At 39.7% G+C, this 20,572-nt stretch overlaps 1 protein-coding gene across 8 annotated transcripts in view; it reads left to right on the forward strand.

The window, feature by feature from the left end:
• Larp1b (La ribonucleoprotein 1B) overlaps nucleotides 1–20,572 on the forward strand; it is a 91,736-nt gene that overhangs the window by 31,273 nt on the left and 39,891 nt on the right. For 5 of the 8 annotated variants that reach the window (XM_077803503.1, XM_077803500.1, XM_077803501.1 and 2 more), the window contains 3 exons: nucleotides 71–237; nucleotides 2,578–2,934; nucleotides 4,505–4,570. In XM_077803503.1, the coding sequence (XP_077659629.1) occupies nucleotides 71–237; nucleotides 2,578–2,934; nucleotides 4,505–4,570 (590 nt within the window). The remainder of the gene's footprint in view (nucleotides 1–70; nucleotides 238–2,577; nucleotides 2,935–4,504; nucleotides 4,571–20,572) is intronic. The other 3 variants (XM_026390897.2, XM_026390899.2, XM_026390902.2) reach the window with 1 other exon arrangement.

The following is a 20,572-nucleotide window of genomic DNA, read 5'->3' on the forward strand; positions in this document are numbered from 1 at the left end:
AAGGAAAAAAATGAAAAGTATTTTATAAGTAAGAAAAGCCATTAACTGTAGAACTAATTTAAAATTTTAGAGTCTGCCCCAAATTCTCCAAGAATTGGAAGTCCACTGAATCCAAAGAAAAACACTGAAACAAGTCACCTTCAAGCAATGTCTAAAGGCCTGTCTACCAGCTTGCCTGACTTGGACTCAGAGCCTTGGGTGGAGGTGAAAAAGAGGCATCGCCCAGTGAAATTAAAGGTAAGTTGATGCAGAGGGTGAAGGGCGACACCCTTCGGGAATTTTCTGTTGTCAGATACGTGTGTAAAATTGGGAAAGTTAAAAAATGTCAAATTTGGAATTGTTGGCTTTTAGAAGAAATTTATGAGTTACTCTATGTGCAAAGAAGTTACCTATATTTTTAAGGAATTGGGGGTCAGACCCAGGGACTTTTGCACATGCTGGACACATGCTCTACCATTGAGCTACCCCCAGGTCCCTCATCTTTTATTCTTGAACATGATTTAAAAATAAAGTTGAAACCCCAATTTTGAAGATATACCCTTGGTAATTACTTAGAAGTTTCTTAGGACCCATACCAGGTATAAACATTTTTGGGTGATTTAATGTATGGAAGGAAAAGACGAGGGTTGATTGCTTGGGGATACGTGAGGAACTCAGATGGATGTTGCAATAGAAAAGGGCCATAGAAAACATTCTTGTGCTGGGCACAGTGGTGCCCAGTCACTCAGGAGGCTGAGGCAGGAGGATCGAAAGTTTGAGAGGCCAGCCTCAGCAATTTAGCAAAGCCCTAAGAAACAGTGAAGCCCTGTCTTGAAAAATGAAAAGGGCTGGAGATGTAGTTCAGTGGTAAAATGCCCCTAGGTTCAATCCCCAGACAAGATTCTTGGGCTGCTCAGGCCGTTTCTGACTGGTGGTAGATACATGAGTTAATATTTGATAGAGTTGATTTGATCTAAATCACAAAGGAGACAGGTGGTGGAACACATCTGTAATCCAGCTACGCTGCAGGCTAAGTCAGGAGGGTGGCTCTTTTACAATTTAGCTGCTAAACTAGTAATGCAGGATACAAGCTTGATTTTTTTTTAATGAAAACAGAATTTTTAATAACATTTCACCCCCAATATTAATTCAATGTGCAGAAGAATGATTTATCTTCTAATTATTTGGTAGATAAAACTAGCATACTTAGTTCATTCATATTTGTTAAAATCTTTTGAACCATATAAACTTGGCATTTTTGTAGAAGTAAAATTATCAACTATTTCCTATGAATCCTGACATAGTTCCTGACATAGTTCTATAATGCTTTTACATGTAGTAAATTACGTTTTGCATGTAGTAAATCCTAAGAACACACACATGCATGTGCACACACTCGGCATGCCTGTGGTTCTTCTCAGATGCATGCAGAGTACCCGAGGATTAAATGACCCTGGTAATGACAGAGCTGATGATAACTTAGGAGGAATTTAAACCCAAGCCGTACAACTCTAAAGCATGCCCATTAGCCATCATGCTATCTTGTCTACAATCCCAAGCCGTCCAACTCTAAAGCATGCACATTAGCCATCATGCTATCTTGTCTACAATTTGGAGTCATTTAAGGAATAAGCCTATTTTTCTGCATGTTCAACTCAGCTTGTAGAATCTGGTCAGTTACGCAGTAAGTGTGAAATTGAATGCTCTGACCTACACTGGCGGGTGGGCGGGTAGTGCTACAGGTTCTGTGGATGGAGCAAGGTCTTGTGGCTTACCAGTTCCTTCTCACAAACGTGAAGCACAGTAAGGTCAATCCGTGGGTCACAGTGCTTTCTACGCAAAGGTACGCCTTGGGCTTCCGCATATGGGTCATTGAAAAACTTAACTCCATTCTGATTTCTTTTAATTTAATTGGCTGTCATAAAGTGAAGTCTGATTTTATGTCTGTGTTGAGGTTTAAGGGAGTCTTTTATATAGAAATGTAATGTAGGAAGATTATCTTTTAGTTAAATCTTTTTTAAAATGTTTGTTTAGTTGTAGATGGACACAGTACATTTATTTTATTTATTCATTTTATGCGGTACTGAGGATCGAACCCAGTGCCTCACATGTGCCAGTCGAGAACTCTGCCACTGAGCCACAACCCAGCCCCAGTGAAATCTTTTGAAATTGGAAATTCAGTATTTTAAATTAATTCTTAAGGTTTGAGTTTATAGACTCCCTCATTCTCTTGTTAATTCTCCAACTGCCTTTCATACCTCATGCCCCGTTTGAGTGAAAAAAGTCATACATACATAACGCAGGTGATATGTACATATATGTAATTAAAGATGCTGAATTTCTTAATGCATCTCTATTTTATATGGGTGTGTGTGTGTGTGTGTGTGTGTGTGTAAGTAAGAGACCTGAAGATAGCTCCTGGTTGTGTGGCTGCAGAGATAGCTTGTGCATAGTAAATGTTTGTTGTGGGCCAAGTATAATGCTAACCAAACAGCCGTTCCACCCAGCATTGATTTTTTCTTATACCACTTCCAGATGGTGTTTATTTTCAAAGTTGATGGGGCAATTTTTATATTAAATACCAATTTCTTCCTTCAGGAATCAACAGCTGTACCTGAGGAGGCATCAGATCGACTGTATCTTCCAGAAGCAGAAGAACTGGATTTCTTATTTGATGAGGAAATGGAACAAACAGAAGAACGAAAAAACACAATTACTGATTGGTCTGATAACGATTCAGATTATGAAATTGACGACCAAGATTTGAATAAGATTTTGATCGTGACTCAGACGCCGCCTCACATGAGAAAACATCCTGGAGGAGACCGGACAGGCAGCGCCCCGGCTCGGGCGAGCATCACCTCGGAGCTTGCCAGAGTGATCAATGATGGCTTGTACCGTTATGAGCAGGACCTGTGGACCGAGCAAGGTGGAAACACACCCGCCGTCGCACAGGTAATGACTTCCTGCCAGTGTCCTTCTGTTGGTAGTTTGTCTTGATTGTGTGTTGCTGCCTATGTTTTCTGAAAATTGAGGTTTTATTTTATGAAAATTTGAATGTAAATAAATTATATTGTATTTGAAAAATTCCTGGATATATATTTGATAGTCATAATCTGACGAATACTTTAAAATGACAGTGTAATGAATACTGTACTTACAAAAAGTATCAGCACTCACCGACTAACACCCTTGCTTTTTTCAGGTGAAAATAATAAGAAGGCTCCTTCTCATTTGAAGGAATTAAAAACTGAAGTTATTATGCCAGGTCTTTTTCCCCCTGGCTGGGATCAAGTCCAGGGCCTCAGCTGTGCTAGGCAAGCGCCAGACCACTGAGCCCCAGGAAGGAAGGCTCAGCTTGCTGGCTCCTCCCTCCCCGCCCGCCATGAGAGCTGGCAGTCGCGGGAGGGCTGTGTTCAGGCTCGGCTCCCTCTGCCTACCCTAAGGTACGCGCACTGAGCTAGTGGAGCCGCTGTGGACCAGCTGTGGAGGACTGAGCTGGACAGCGGCCTCTTTGTCCTGTCCGTCCCATGCTGCTAGGGACACAACTTGAAGCCTTGATCCAGTTTTTGTCTTGCCCTTCACCCCAGTCCCAGCCTCCATGTAGGTGTTAAGGTAAATTATAGGAGTGAGCCAGAGCAGTTCACTAGGCACAGCTGTTTCTTCCAGTGGTACAGGTAGGAATAAAAATAGGATCACCTTTTGCCCTTAAAGCTATCAAAAAAGCCCCATGGCTAAGTATTTGTGGTGGGGATAGAAGGAGGGAAAGTTGAGCAGCACGTCCTACTAGGAACGTGATTATGGTAACAGTTGTGGTTGTCCAAGGAGAGCGGGCCGTGGTGGCATGGACTGGCCTGCTATCCCTGGGCTTCAAGTCGGGGGAGGGGGGGGGCCCGTTTCCCGCCTCTTCTCCAGCCACAGCCCTTTTGAACAACCTCTCTCAAGCTGAATATGTCAAGTGACTTAGAGCCTCAACAGTCTCTGCCTGGGCTTCGTGAAGTTCAGGGTTGAAGGTCTTGCCTGTGTACATAGCACTATTTGATTCATGAGACTTAGGTTCTAGGGGTAAGGTCTATCTCAAAACCCTTTTGGAGCAGAGATGTAATAAATTCTGCTAAATAATAGGTTAAAAATGGGCTCCCTCTACTCCTCCCTTCTCTGCATTGCCTGGCTTTTCATCCTAACTTGAGTTCCTGTGTACCATCCTGGTTTGTTTCTGCTTTTCTGTTTGGGCACATGGCAATAAGATCCACGAAGCTAGGCTTTTTAGTTTATTTTGTTTACTAATATCTCTAGGGCTAAAACAGTTTCTGGCACAAATACTGCTCAATTCTTATTTGTTAAAGTGACAAATGAATTATGGGTGAGACATTATGCACTAATCAAAGGAACCTACTGCATACTAGTGGTTCTGTGGGAAAGAAAATATTTTCAGAATTCCATTAGTAGTCTTGCAAGCCAACTTGAGAAATGTGGCATTCGTAGGCAGTTATTTATGTCTTTTTTTTTAATATTTATTTTTTAGTTCTCGGCGGACACAACATCTTTGTATGTGGTGCTGAGGATCGAACCCGGGCCGCATGCATGCCAGGCGAGTGCGCTACCGCTTGAGCCACATCCCCAGCCCTATTTATGTCTTTTAACTGAGGAGTAGATGGTAAAGTTAAGCATTAGGTGATAGTGAGGCAGGTGCTGACCTTGTCCATTAAATGACCAGGGGAAAGTAATCTTAACTATATAGCTTTAAGCCTCATGGGTATGTTCGCAGATGTGTCTCATCTTGACCTGATTCTTACCTGCATTTCAATCATTTAACTCACTCTCTGATTCTGTGCTGAACATGTAACTTCTTTTTTTTTTTTTTTTTTTTAAAGAGAGAGTGAGAGAGGAGAGACAGAGAGAGAGAAATTTTAATATTTATTTTTTAGTTCTCGGCGGACACAACATCTTTGTTGGTATGTGGTGCTGAGGATCGAACCCTGGCCGCACGCATGCCAGGCAAGCGCGCCACCGCTGAGCCACATCTCCAGCCCAACATGTAACTTCTGATCAGACTTTCACTTTCCCAGTGAGTCTCTTTAGAAGGGAAGAACTCGGCTATTTAACGTACACATTGACTGAAGACCTACCGTGTTCCACGGGCAGTGTGGTGCTGGGGGATCGAGTGAAAAGAAACAAATAGTTTCTCTACACACCTAGAACTTGTCGATAATTGGGGAGTGGACAGTAAAATAAACTCACAAATCAATGCATTTTCTAAAGCAAAAACCAGTAGATTCCCTGGTAGTCAGGGAATCTTGAGAGTTACATGATGGTGCACCTGATGTGTGAGAAGGATTAACTATGCTTGGTGGGAAACAGTGTTCCAGGAAGAGGGCGCAGTAAGTGTCCTGGTCCCCACTGGGAAGGATTGGGCAACTTTAGAAACGAGAAGTCAGTTGTCTATGGTTGATACAAAAGGTGGTTGTGGCTCTACCACACTAGGATGGGCTGTGCTAAACAGTGTGGAATTTATCTCAAGTCCAAGGCAGGGTTTTTCACGAGGCAGTGGTTTGTGACCCAGTTTTTGTTTTTAGCAGACCTCTGGGTTGCTGGACCAGTGAATGGATTGGATGGGGAATTAGTAGCCAGAAGAAATCCTGGTGGGAGGTTCTCAGGAAGCTAGCCATCGAGGGGATAGATGTTGGTAGCTGAAGGTACACTGGTGGCAGAGGATGTCGAGAACCCTCCTGGATCTGAGCCCTGATGGGGGTATACAAGGAAGTGTGTTGTGGAAGCCTCAAGCCAGCTTCCGGAGGAGAAGATAATCAGGCACGTCAGAAACTGGGTGGGCTGAACTGGACAGGAATCAAAGAAAGCCAGACTGATGGGCAGCTGTCACATGTCCAGAGCTGTGTTGAACTAGACCAAAGACTGGGTATAGGCTGTTTCTGACACGTCCCTTACTGCCTAAGACAACTAAAATGGCCATCTAACAGAAGCATCTACTTAGAATCTCCAAGGATCTGCAAGGTAAGGTATTATACTCAGACCAGTTCTGCCGTGAAAGCCACTGTGGGACTTGAGCTAGTAGCTTTGCAGAAGTGCCCAAGGTCAGGGATTCCAACGGGAGCCTTGGTTTAAATTAGTGCCCAAAGGAACACACTGTCAGAGAAGGAGAAGTTCATGTGCGTTTGTTTCCACTGGTTCTCCCAGGGGACTTTAAAGGATATTTCCTTGATTGTGCTGAGCAGAACAGGGAGGAAAATAATTGAATTAGAAACTCATCATACAACCAGGATGCACACTGCCTGGGTGACTGCAGTAAAGTTACAGTGATTGTAGCCTCTAAGTTCCATAGACACCTGCCATATGCAAACGTAGATCTGTTTTGAAAACATTCACCTTCATCCTAGACTAGGAGGTATTTACTCAAGTTATTTTATAAAGAAAGTGACAGCTCACAAAGTTAAAAAACAAGGATGTGAAATACCACACGTGAAAATGAGCAAAAATAACAGCTCACAGAATCAGACATAAGTGAGATAGTGAATTACTAAACAAAATATAGGAGTACCATGTTTACCGTATTGAAGGAAACAGGAATGTGCAGAGAAGAAGAAATTCCAAGAAAAGAAGTAGAAAGAGAGCAAAGAAGGACAAGGAGAATATATGAAAAGACAGTACAGAAGGATCTACACAGTCTTGGCAGTTGTTTGGTAAGTTTCAGATCACTTGTATAAGGGAACATAGAGTAGGTTTTATTATAAAAACCTTTTCTATTTGAAAAAGTAAGCAAAAAATGAACTTAAAATGGTGAGAGGAAAGGTCTAGAATGCACACATAGTTAAGAGCTTCAGAAGGAGGGAAGAAAGAGAATGGGGCAGAGTTGGTATTTTAAGAGGTGACAAATAGGGCCTGTTCAGAACTGAGGAGAGTACTACAAGTACTCTGAAGCCCTCCCTGGGGAGAAAAACAGGTCACTTTCAAGGAAAGGAGAGTCAACAGACGGTGGACCCCTGACTTCTTTTTTTTCTTCTTTTTGGTGGTGTTGAGGATTGAATCCAGGGCCATATGCATCTGAGGAAAGCACTCTATCAACCGAGCTATATCCCCAGCCTGCCCTCTGACTTCTCAACAGTAATAGATGAGGCAAACACAATGGAATTATAACCTTACTGTGCCCAGGGAAAATAACTCTACCTATAATTCTATTCCTTGCAAAATATCTTTTAAGCAAGAAGGCACAATAAAAAAATTTTTTCACCAGCAGTGTCTCATTAAACAAAGTACAGAAGGTAGCACAATCACCAGACACAGTGGCACATGCCTGTGATTCTAGCAACTGGGGAGGCTGAGGCAAGAGGATCACAAGTTTTAAGGCCTACCTTGGCAACTCAGTAAGACTCTGTCTCAAAGGGGCTGGGGTTTGGCTCGGTGGTAGGACGTGCCTAGCACAGGTAAGGCACTGGGTTTGATTCTCAGCACCACTTATAAATAAGCGAAATAAAGGCTCAATGAACAACTAAAGAATATTTTAAAAATAAATAAAAAATAAAAAGGGCCTGGGGATGCAGCTCAGTGTTAAAGAGCCTGCCTAGTATGTGCAGGTCCCTGGGTTCAATCCCCAATACTTAAAAAAAAAAAAACAAACACATTATTCCAGCTGCCAGAGATTCAGAAAGGACAGCAGAACAAAATAAGTGATAAATGTGAGTAAGCCTAAATGAATTGTTAATGTGTAAGATAGTAGTTTTGTCTTACAGATTTAATAACATACTGAGAGAAAGCAGTAAGTGAATCTAGTATCTATGGGTAGTTTTACATCTGGAAAAGAGCATTGGTCATTTTTAAAGTTAATAAAATTCATGCTTCAGTTTGGAGCACACTCATTTATAAACATGGCGGACATGGGGCTGGGGTTGTAGTTCAGGGGTAGAGCACTTGCCTCACACATGTAAGGCCCTGGGTTCGATCCCCAGCACACATAAAACAAATAAGTGAATAAAATAAAGACATTATGTGCATCTACAGCTAAAATATATTTTAAAAACAGACAAAAAACCATGGAGGACATAACCTTTAAATTAGAGAGGAAAAATGCGGGACGGACAAGGCGACAGAGAGGGCTGAGCACTCTGGCTTGAGCAAGGCCGGGTTCATGCCCAGCCCTGGGAGAAAATAGAAGAAAGAACAAAAAGAAAAGGCAAGAAGGGTGGGCCATTCGGGCCTAGAGTGCAAAAACAAGGTGGTATATTTAAACTAGCTTCAGTGAATAGATTGTAGCAGTTTGTTAAGTACAACCAGTTGTTTAAATGTGGCATGCCAAAAAGACCAGAGAGCAGAATGTTGCTTTGCAGCAAGTGACAATCTAAAGTTCATATGGAACATTGAGGAACCCAGAAAATCCCTTCTAAAAAGCAAAGGTGAAGGACTCACACTTTCTGATTTCAAAACTTACTAAAAAGCTACAGTGACCAAGACAGTGGCACTAGCATAAAAATGAACCTGTAGATCAATGGAATAAAATGGAGGGTTTAAAATGAAGTATATGTCTGTTCTCAACTGATTGTTAAAGTGTCTATTCCATTTGGTGGGGGAAGAGGAGTTGATTCATTAAGTGGTGCTGAAGTCAGCTGGAGGTCCATGTGCAAAAAAAAGAACTTGGACCCAACTCACATCATATTAAAAAAAAATTCAAAACAAACTACTTATTTAAGCATTAGAGCAAAAATTATGGAATTCTTCTTTGATGTTGTTGTCATATTGTTTTTGTGGTCCTGGGGATCAAGCCAGCCCTCTACCTGCTAAGCCTTGGCTCTGCCGAACTGAGCTGCACCTCCAGGCCCCTTGACTAATCTTTGACAAAGGCAATACAGTGAAGAAAAGATAGTATCCTCAACAAATGGAGCTGGAACAACTGGACTTCCACATGCAATCTAGATGAGACATACCATTCACAGCAATTAACACAAGGGAATTGTAGACCTAAATGTAAAATACAGAACTTTAAAAATCCTTGGACTATAAAAGACCTTGGACTTCACGTGACTTTCTGTACAAATCAAAGCATCATCTATGAAAAAGATGATCGATAAGCTGGTCTTCATCAAACTTAAAAATGTACATAAGGCACTGTAAAGAAAATGAGAACACAAGCCAAAGACTGATAGAAAATAGCAAAATATGCAGCTATACAAAGACTATGCAAAAACAACCGACCTAATGTAAAAATGGTCAAAAGATGCTATGTCATTAGGGAGTCATAAATCAAAACAGCAGTGAGATGTAACATTTCTGTTAGGACAGCCGGAAACCAGAACAGTGACAACCAAATGCAGATCAAGCTGTGAAAAGACACAGATGAGCCTTACATTCATCACTGAGTTAAGAAAACCAGTTGAGAAATGCTACATACCTACTGTATGTTTCCAGAAGTATGGCATTCCCCAAAAGTCAAAACTATGAAGACAGTAAAAAGATCAGGGATTGTGGGGAGTGGGATGAATAGGTAGAGCAGAGAGGATTTTTAGGGCAGTGGAAGTATTCTCTGTGAAGCTGCAGTGGTGTGTACGTGTCACAGCTGTCAAAGCCCAGAGTATGTACCACCAAGCGTGAACCCCAGTGTGAGCTGAGGACTGTGGGAGTGGTACCCTGTCAGTAAGGTCATCACTGTAACCGTCAATCTGGCACCGCAGGTTACTGCTGGGGGAGGAGGTGCTTGTGTGGCTGCAGGGGCTAGATGAGAATCCTCTGCTTTGTGTTCAGCTTTGCTGTGAACCCAGAACTATTCTAAAAAATGAGATATTTAAAAACCACATTAGGATAAAATACTTGCAAATATACATCTGGTAAAGGACTTGAATTTGGACTGAGGATATAGCTCAGTTGGTAGAGTGCTTGCCTTGCATGACAAGGCCCTGGGTTCAGTCCCGTTACCAAAAAAAAAAAAAAAAAAAAAAGACTTGTATTTGGAATATATCAGGACAATGCAATAAGATAACTCACTTTAAAAATGGACAAAGAACTTAAATAGACATTTCTCCAAAGAAGATATAAGTAAGGCCAATAAGCCTGTGAAAGTATAAGTACCCATCAGGAGAATGAGTCCACAGATGTTCATTGTAGCGTATAAAAAAAAGTGAAAACTCAGATTTTCAACAACTGATGAATGTGGTAGGTATATCCATGTAATGGATATTTGGCAATCAAAAGTAATGAGGTACTGAAAGACGCTACATCGTGAAAACATGCAGTAAGCGAGAGGGACCAGCCATAAGGGACCACGTAGTGTATGAGCCCATTTATATGAGGTGTCCTGAACAGCCAGATCTGTGTGCACAGTGTAGGCTGAGACGGGAGGATTGCAAGTTTGAGGCCAGCTTCGGCAAGGAGAGCGTTTATCTTAAAATTACTGAAGATGTAGCTTAGTGGTACAGTGCTTGCCTAGCATGCTTTTGGCTCTGGGTTTGATCCCCAACACCCCCCACCCCCCACCCCAAAAAAAGGGAAAAGCTTCCTAAAATTGGGTTGACCAGCTAGGGGCTGTGGTGGGTGGTTGGGAGGAAGTGTGAAGTGATGCTAATGGACATTGTTTTCTAAAATTGCTTGATAATGGTTGCAAAACAATATAAAAAAAGACTGAATTTTACACTTCAGCGAATTGTGCCATAAATGAAATATATGTTATTAAAGGAGTCATTAAAAAAAAAAACATAAGCTGGGTATGGTGGGGCATACCTGTAATCCTAGTTACTTGGGAGAAGGAGGTTTGGTGGAGCCCAGAAGTTCAAGGACAGCCTAGACAGCATAGTAAGATCTTGTCTCAAAAATAAGTAAATAAATGGAAGAGCATCCCATGTTCATGAATGACTCGATGTTGTTAGTGTGACAGTACTACCCAAAGCAATCTATAGATTCAGTAGATTCCTCAAAATATAGACAGCGTTCTTTTTTTTTTTTTTTTAGAAATAGAAAATCCCATCCTAAAGTTCATATGAAATCCTATGGTACCTCATAAAACATTCTTGAAAAAAAGTAAAGTTGGAGACCTCACACTTCCTGATTTCAATACATGCTACAGAGTTAGTAATCATAACATCATGATACTGCTATATCGGCAAATACGGACCAATGAATAGAAGAGAGCCCAGAAATAGCCCTTCATATTGGTGCTCAGGTGATTTTTTTTTTTTTTTTAACCAAGTGCTCCAAGACCAGCCAATGAAGAAAGGAGTTTCTTCAGATGGTGTTGGGAAGACTTTGTATTAACATGTAATAGAATGAAGTTCGACTCTTGACTTCACAGCATTTATGAAGATTAATCCAAACCAGATTAAAGGCTTAACTGTATCACCTAAAGTTTTAGAAAACTACAAAAAAAGGGGGGGAGGGGAGACTTCCTAAAATTGGGTTGAACAATGGTTTCTTGGATCAAAATCATGTTATAGGCAGACAGGATGGAATTATGAAAGTTAAAACTTACATGTGGGAAAGAGTACTATTGACAGTGAAAACCCAATCTAGGGTATATGTAAAAATCATGTAATCAAAGATTAACATCCAAATTTATAAGGAACTATAATAAGAATATAATCAGTTTCTAAAATGGGCAAAGGACACGTATACACAGTCCTTTAAAAATTATATAAAAAATAATGTTTAGAGCTGGGCCTGGTGGTACACACCTGTAATCCCAGCTACCTAGGAGGCTGAGACGGGAGGATTGCAAGTTTGAGGCCAGCTTCCGAAATGAGAGCATTTATCTTAAAATTACTGAAGATGTAGCTTAGTGGTACAGTGCTTGCCTAGCATGCTTTTGGCTCTGGGTTTGATCCCCAACACCCCGTACCCCCCCCCAAAAAAAAAGAGTTTATAAGCTTTTGAAAAGTACTCAAATTTACCATGCAGTATACAAATACAGGTCAGTTGTGCAAGTGAAAATCATGATATTGTCCATTCAAATGTCTATTATTGAAACTAAGTATTTAAAAGAATGTGGGGAATCTGGAATCCCATACACTGTTGATGGGAATGTAAATTGGTGTACCCAAAGTGGAAAATTAAACAAAAGCTATGGAGGAAAAAAAGGTTAACAAGCAGAAATACTATGTTATTAAGCCATTCCAATTCTTTGTATATATCCAAAATAATTGAAAGGACCTAAAAGAGCAATTTACACATCCTTGTTTATAGCAGCAGCATTCACAATAATCAAGAGGTGGAAGTAATCCAGATGACCTTCAATGGGTGATGAAACAAAACGTGGTATGTAAATAGGGTAAAGTATTATTCAACCTTCAGCCTACACAGGAAGGAAAGCCTGCCTTAACTACACAGGTGAACTGGATGGACTTTGTGAAAGGGAAATTGTCAGAAAAAGACAAATCCTGCATGGGGTCACTTACGAAATCTCTCAAGTGGGGAAATGTATAGAACCAAAATGAAAGGTGATCACTGGGAGCCGAGGGAAAGGTAAAATGGGACACTGTGGAACAGGTAGAGGGTTTCCATTTTGCTAGGTAGAAGAGATCTGTAGCTGAGCATACTTAACACTATTGAACTGCACACTTTAAAAAGTTAAGATAAAGTTGTATGCTTTCTTCACCCAATTAAATTAAAAAAATTGAAATCCTAACACTCTCAAACAAGACAAGACAAAAGAAATATACTGATATCAGGACAGATTTAACAAAGATGGCTTGGAGGCACAGAGGATTAATAATGCTGAAATGTGTCATGTTATAAGAGCTGAGGTTCATCAGGAAGGTAGAATTTAAAAATTAGTATACTTAATATAAAAGCTTCAGGTATATGAAACAGATTAATAGAACAAAGCTACACTCACAGTGATTTAATTTACTCTAATTAAATAAGGGCAAATTAGACAATTGAACAGGGATAATTCCAGAAACATCTCTGTGCCTGGGAACAGCAGAGTATATGTTCTCTTAAGCATTTCTCAGGTTCTTTGACCTATATTGGTTTATAATGTGAATTTCAACTAGGGGAATTATGCTAGTGATTAATAATAAAAATGTGAAGGTAAAGTGATAATTCCCTCTGTACTTGGAAACAATGATATATTCTTAAATAACTCACTGCTTAAAATAAGTAGCAGAATCCAATGAATTGTGTCAAACACACAATAGAGGTTTAGTCATCCCTGGGCTTAGTTTTTTGAAGAGACTAAAAGGACAAAGAAGCGGAAAGTAGATGCTTCATATGAAAAAGTAAGAGATGGTATTACTGTTCATGTAGATATTTTGAAAGATGGTTTTATGTCAAATTTGAACATTTACATTACAGCAGATTTTTAGAAAAAGATACAAATTTCCAAAACTGGATGGAAAAAATTCCAAATAATGAAATAACCATTTTTTAATTTTAATTTTAATTTTGATATTTTATTTTTTTTATTAGAGCTTTATGGTTATACATAGTAGTTGGGTTCGTCCCAAACTCATAAATGCATGGAAATCAATTTCAGTTCATGATCCCCATTTTTTCTCCCCCCTTTTTTCTTCCATCCCCCCCTCTTTCATTCTCCTTCCTCTACTAGACATCTTCTTGCTCATCTATTGTATTTGGTTCTATTATCATATATATGTGTGTGTGTGTGTGTGTGTGTTTGTAGATGGACACAATACCTTCATTTATTTTTATGTGGTTCTGAGGATCGAACCTGGTGCCCCACACATTCGAGGCAAGCCCTCTACCGCTGAGCTACAACCCCAGCCCCTGGCTCTGTTATCTTATCCTTCCCTCCCCCTTTTCTTTATTTTATTCTAGCTTCTGAGTATGAGAGAAAACATTCGACCTTTGAGTTTCTGAGTTTGACTAATTTCACTTAGCATATTTTCCATATCCATCCATTTACCAGCAAATGCCATGATTTTATTCTTTTTAAAATGCCATAATTTAGTTTTTTAAATGGCTGAGTAGAACTGCATTGTGTGTGTGTGTTTGTGTGTATGTGTGTGTGTGTGTGTGTATATACACACACATATATACATACATACCACAACTTCTTAATCCATTTATCTATTGACAGGAACTTGTGATGATTCCATAATTCAGCTATTGTGAATTGAGCTGCTATAAACCCTGAGATGGCTCTGTATCTGCAGTATGCCGATTTTAGATCTTTGCGGAAAATAACAAGGAGTGAGATATAACTGGGTCATATGGTGATTCCAACCCTAGGTTTTTGAGGTCTCTGCATACTGCTTTCCAGAGCTGTTGCAGTGGTCTGCAGTCCCACCAACAATGTACAAGTGTTCCTTTCTCCCCACAAACTCACCAGCATTTATTATGGTTTATATTTTTTATGATTGCCATTCTAACTGGAGTGGGATGAAACCTTAGTGTATTTTGTTGTTGTTGTTGTTGTTGCTTTTGCCTGATTGCTAGAAATTTTGAGCATTTTTTGTAAATTTATTGGCCTCTTTTTTTTTTCCTATTGAGAAGTTTCTGTTTAATTCTTTTGCCTGTTTATAGTTGGGTTATTTGTTTCTTTTTGAGTTCTTTGTATTTTCTGGATATTAATTCCTTATTGGAGGAGTAGCTGGTCAAAATTTTCTAATTCTGTAGGCTCTGTTTCCATAGCTGGGCAGGAACTTTTTAATTTGGCATCCTACTTGTTATTCTTGGGTTTTTTTTTTTTTTTTTTTTTTTTTTGTGTGTGTGTGTGTGTGTGTGTGTGTGTGCTTTGGGGATCTTTTTAAGGAAGACTGTACAGTGTCTATATGATGGAGTGTTGGCCCTGTGTTTTTTTCTAGCAGCTTTAAGGTTTCAGGTCTAATTATTAAATCTTTGAATTGAGATTTTTGTTCAAGGGTGAGAAAGAGGAGTCGAATTTCATTGTTCTACATACAGCCATCCAGTTTTCCCAGTGCAATTTGTTAAAAGGCTGTCTTTTCTCCAAAATCTACTTTTGGCACCTTTGTCAAATATCAGATGGACTATAGGTTGTGTGTTTGTCTCTGTGTCTTCAGTTCTATTCCATTGGTCTTCATGTAGTAAGAATTCAGATCAGTTACTGTGATGCCTCCTGCTTCACTTTTCTTGTTTAGTATTGCTTTGGTTATTATGAGTCTTTTTTCTTTTTAGGTGGGATACCAGGAACTGAATTCAGGGGCATTTGACCACTGAGCCACATTCCCAGCCTGATTTTGGTTTTTTGTTTTCTTTAGAGGCAGGGTCTCACTGTTGCTTAGTGCCTTGCTTTTGCTGAGGCTGGCTTCGAACTCATGATCCTCCTGCATTAACCTCCCAAGCTGCTGGGGTTACAGGTGTGTACCACCATGCCTGGCTTATTCTGGGTCTTTTATTCTTCCAAATGAATTTAACAATGGGTTTTTTCCCTAATTCTGTGAAGAATGTCATTGGTATTTTGATGGAGATTGCATTGAATCTCTATATTGCTTTTTTGGCAGTATGGCCAATTGGATAATATTGATTCTGTCTCTCCAAGAACAAGGGATGCCTTTTCATCTTCTAAGGTCTTCACCTTATTTCTTCAGTGTCTGATTTTTATTGTAGAGGTCTTTGACCTCCGTGGTTAGATTAATTTCCAAGTTTTGGTTTTGTTTGTTTTTGAGATTATTGTAAAAAGGATGATTTTCCTGATTTCTTCCTCAACTGAATCACTGCTAGAGTATAGGAAGGCTATTGATTTGTGGGTATTGATCTTGTATCCTGCCACTTTGCTAAATTCATTTATAAGCTCTGGAGTTTTTTGGATCGTCTAGATATATATTATATCAGTGGCAAAGACATAGTTTAACTTCTTTTTCTATTTGTGTCTCTTTGATTTTCCTTTCTTGCCTATTGTGCTGGCTGATGTTCATAGGACTACATTGAGTAAGAGTGGTGAGAGTGCACAGCCTTGTCTTGTTTCTGAATTGAGTGGAAATTCTTTTAAATTTTTCTCTATTTGATATGGTGTTGGCTTTGGGATTGTCATAAGTGGCCTTGACAATATTGAGATTTGTTCCTTTGATCCCTTGCTTCTCCAGTATTTTTTCTTAATTTTTTTTTTGTAGTTGTAGATGGGCAGCATGTCTTTATTTTATTTATTTATTTTTTATTGTGGTGCTAAGAATCAGACCCAGTGCCTCACAAGTGCTAGGCACGTGCTCTACCAATGAGCTACAGCCCCCAGCCCCTCTCCAGCATTTTTAACATGAATAGATGTTGGATTTTATCACAGATCTTTCCTGTATGTATGTAGATGATCATGTGATTTTTGTCCTTAATTCTGTTTAAGTGATAGGTCACATTTATTGAATTGTGTATGTTGAAGCACTCTTGCATGCCTGGAATGAAACCCACTTAATCATGGTGTATTATGTACTTGATGTGTTTCTGAATGTGGTTTGCTAACATTTTATTGAGGATTTTTTGCATCTGTGTTCATTAGGGATATTGTTCTTAAAGTTTTCTTGATGCATCTCTGTCTGGTTTTAATATCAGGTTATACTGGCTTCATCAAATGTATTTGGGAGTGTTTCCTCCCTTTCAATGTCATGGAATAGTTGAGAAAGACTGGTGTTAGTGCCTCTGTAAAGATCTGGTAGAACTCAGCTGAGAATCTATCAGGTCCTGGGCATTTCTCTTTTTGAAGGTTTTTAATTACTGTTTCAGTTTCATTACTTAATATTGTTCTGTTCAGGTTTTCTATATCTTCCCAGTTCAATTTGAGCAGGTCATTTGTGTCTAGAAATTTGTCAGGGTCTTTCAGATTTTCCAGTTTATTGGAGTATAAATTTTCAACATCTGATAATCCTCTGGATTTTGGAGGGGTCTGTGGTGATGTCTCCTTTTTTACCTCTGGTCTCATTGATTTGCTGTTTCTCACTCTTTCTTTTGGTTAGTTTGGCTAAGGGGTTTGCAACTCTTTGTTGCATTGATCCTGTGAATTGTTTTCTTATTCTCAATATTATTGATTTTGACTATGATCTTAATTATCACCTGTCTTCTAGTGGTTTGGGCATTAGTTCTTCTTTTTCTAAGGCCTTGAGATAGAACATAAGCTTATTTATTTGTGATGTCTCCCTCCTTGCCTCCTTCTATCCCTCCCTCTCTCCCTCTCCTCCTGCCCCTTATAGTATCAGGGATTGAAACCTGGGGTCCTTATCTGAGCCACATCCCCACCCATTTTTATTTTTTATTTTGAGACAGGGTCTCGCTAAGTTTCTTAGGGCCTCACTGAGTTGCTGAGGCTGGCTTTGAACTTGCAATCCTCTTGCCTCAACCTCCTGAGCTGCTAGGATTACCGGCATGCATCGCTGTACCCAGCTCTAATTTTTCAACGTATGTACTCAGTGCTATAAATTCTCCTCATAGAATTGCTTTCATATGGTCCCAGAGATTTTGATATGTTGTGTCTTTTTTCCCATTCATTTCTAAGAATTTTTTTTATTTCTGTTCTCTATTTTTCTTTGACCCATTCTTGATTTAAGAGAGTATTTTTCAATCTCCATTGAAATGACACAGTGTTTATGTCATTTCTGTTATTTTTCATTTCATTATGATATGATACATTGGGTTATATCAAATTTTTTACATTTGCTAAGATTTGCTTTGGCGGCTGAGAATATGATTTATATTGGAAAAAGTTCCATACACAGTTTGAAAGAAGTTAAATCCATCTGTTTTGAGGTGGAATATTCTGTAGATGTTTGTTAGGTCAATTTGATTTATAATGTTGTTTAGTTTGGAGATATCTTTATTGATTTTTTTTTTGTTTGATTGACTTGTCCTCTGGTGTTAAGGATATATTGAAATCCCCCAGTATTATTGTATTGCGGTCTACGTGGGATTTAATATCATTGAGTATTTTTTCCATGTATTGGGTGCATTGACATTTGGAGTATTAATGTTTACTCTGGTTATATCTTCTTATTGGATACTAGTATGTAGTGGCTTTCTTTGTCTCCACTGATGTAATTTTTGCTTGAAATCCACTTTGTCAGACATGAGGGTATGAGAATAGCTACTCCTGCTTGTTTTCTTGGACCATATTCCTAGAATATTTTTTGCCATCCTTTTGCCTGTGGGTGTCTTTGCCTATAAGTCAAGTCTCTGGTAAACAGCATATGGTTGGATTTTTTTTTTTTTGAGCCATTCTGCTAATCTGTGTCTTCATCAGGAGTTGAGACCACTCAACATTAGTAAGGATATGTATTTGTGGTTCCCTGACATTTGTTTTTCTGCTAAATTTTATCCTGTTTTGATTCTCATTTAGTGGATTATTCTTCTATTGAACTTCCTCTGTTTGTGGGCTTTGGGAATTGGTTTTTAGTTTCTCTGTGTGAAGTGTATCTTTGAGTATTCTTTGTCGTGCTGGTTTAGTGCTCATGAATTCTTTTAGTTTATTCTTGTCATGAAATGTTTTTATTTCCCTTTTGAATCTGAAACTGATTTTTTGCCGGGTATAGTACCCTTGGCTGACAGTTGTTTTCTTTTAGGGTTCAGAATATCTCATTCCAGGTCCTCCTTATTTTAGGGTCTAAGCAGAGAGATCAGAAGTGAGTCTTATTGGTTTGCCTCTAAATGTGACCTGATGTTTTTCTTTTATGGCTCTTTTATATTCTTTCCTTGTTGAAAACCTAGAGAGTTTCTGTATTGCGGGAAGTAATAGTGACTTTTAGGATTTCATTTCATAATAGTATCAAATAGTAATGCAGTTTCTATGGCTAGCATAAGAAAGTACCACAATTTTGACAATTCAGAACAAAACACACTCTTGTGTAGACCAGATGTCTCGGTGAGCTGGTGAGCTCAGCTGGGCCTGTGCTGGCCCTCACAGGCTGTAGACTAGCACCCCTGCGCCTGTGCCTTGTCACTCATCATATTTAGTGCCACAAGAATCGAGCAGTTGTTTTTTTTTTTTTTTTTCACATATTGGGAGAGTAGTCACTGCTTAAAATGTGATCCATGAGAAGGATGCCAGGGCTATTAAGAATGAAGAAAAAATAATTTAAAAAGTCTAATATTTACAGACATGTCTATATGTTCAAATAATACCCATTACCTAACTGTCTTTGCAGTTACTCCTTTGGGAATGTAGCAAAGTTGAATTCTTTCTGGCTGAGTGTAAGGGCCTGCATTTCTTTCCTGACTCTGGAGCCTCTCATTTCCATGAGACCCTCAGTACTCCTGGAAGAATTGCAATCTCCATCTTTAAACCAGCAACAGCACAAAAATCGATCTCTTGGCATCTCTCATTTTTCCTTCTATTGCTTCTCTCCTGTCTGCTATTTGAAAAAGTTCTCTGGAAAATCCAGAATCAGATGCCTATTAAGATTTGTGACCTTAATTACATCTGTGAAGTTATTTTTTGCCAGTGTAAAGTAACATGATCATATTACCAGGATTGAGGGATCTGGATATCTCCGGGGGCTGTCCTGCCAGTAAACCACAGGGCAGATTTTTAAGAAGGTGCTCCTGACCTTGGGGGAGAATATTATGTTTTATAACCACTTGATGGAAAGACATAAGGCAAGATGTTGAGAGGCAGCATCAGCGTTCATGTGTTCAAAGATTCAATATGGTAAGGTAGTTATCCCCAGGTGGAAAGTCGGTTAAGTTCCAATAGATTTTTTTTTAATTTGTTCTAGTTGGCTGTGCAAGACAGTAGGATGCATTTTGACACATCGGACATAAATGGAGTATAACTTCTCATTCTTCTGGTTCCAATAGATATTTTTTGTTTTGTGTTTGTTTTTTAGCACTGCTAGGATGGAAGCCAGGGCCTTGTGAGTGCCCTGCCAGTGAGCTGTGTCCCCAGCCCTTCAATAGTTTTTTCTTTTTTTTTCTTTTTTGAACCTGTCAGGATACATGGATTTCTGTTGTTCTAACAGTTAGGTTTTTGGTGGTTATCAGACGAGTGTCAGATGCATGTAAACCTTATATATTCTTTGGTGTGTTTTGTAACTGTATAAGGGGCTAGAATAAATAAAGATGTATGTACAAAAGGAGGCACACCCAAGTCAATTCATTTTCTCCTGGGAGGGGCAACGTTCTTGCTCCTTGAGCTAAAAGCCGTGTAGGTTGAGCCTGTTTCCGTTTGGTTTTGTTTTTGTGTCCAACTGTTTGTTTTCCTTCCCAGTGGCCTGCGAGCTGTGTTGTGAACCTGTCCGGCATGGAAGTCTTTGTTAACGGAGAGATGGGGCATCTTTCCCCAAATTGTGCCAGTGAGCTTTTAATCCCATCCCTCATATTGTTGGCTGGCCTCTGGCTCATGAACCTAGAAATTGCCCGGTTCTGGCTCCTGATACCTCCTCCTAGCTAGAAATCTTCAATTTGAAAAACGGAGAAGCCTTTCCGACCAGTTCCCGTGGGACTTTCTGCCCAAGCTGCTTGTGTAGAAACCCAGGTAGGCCCCTGTCTTGTCTCTAGAGTTTCAAGGGCCTACAGATGTGAAGCCTGGTTGCCCAGGTGTCGGTGTCATAGCTGCCTGTCTCTTCATGTCATTTCCGGGAACATGGCATTTGCTCTGGTGCAGCGGGTCAGCTCTGTCTAGTACCTCGGGGAGCGTCAGGTGGATCTGCCTTCCTCGCTGGCGGTCAAGGCTTCAGTGTCTGAGCGCTCCTTGATCTGCTGGCTT

Source organism: Urocitellus parryii, chromosome 10 (genome assembly GCF_045843805.1).
Source record: "Urocitellus parryii isolate mUroPar1 chromosome 10, mUroPar1.hap1, whole genome shotgun sequence".
NCBI lineage: Eukaryota > Metazoa > Chordata > Mammalia > Rodentia > Sciuridae > Urocitellus > Urocitellus parryii.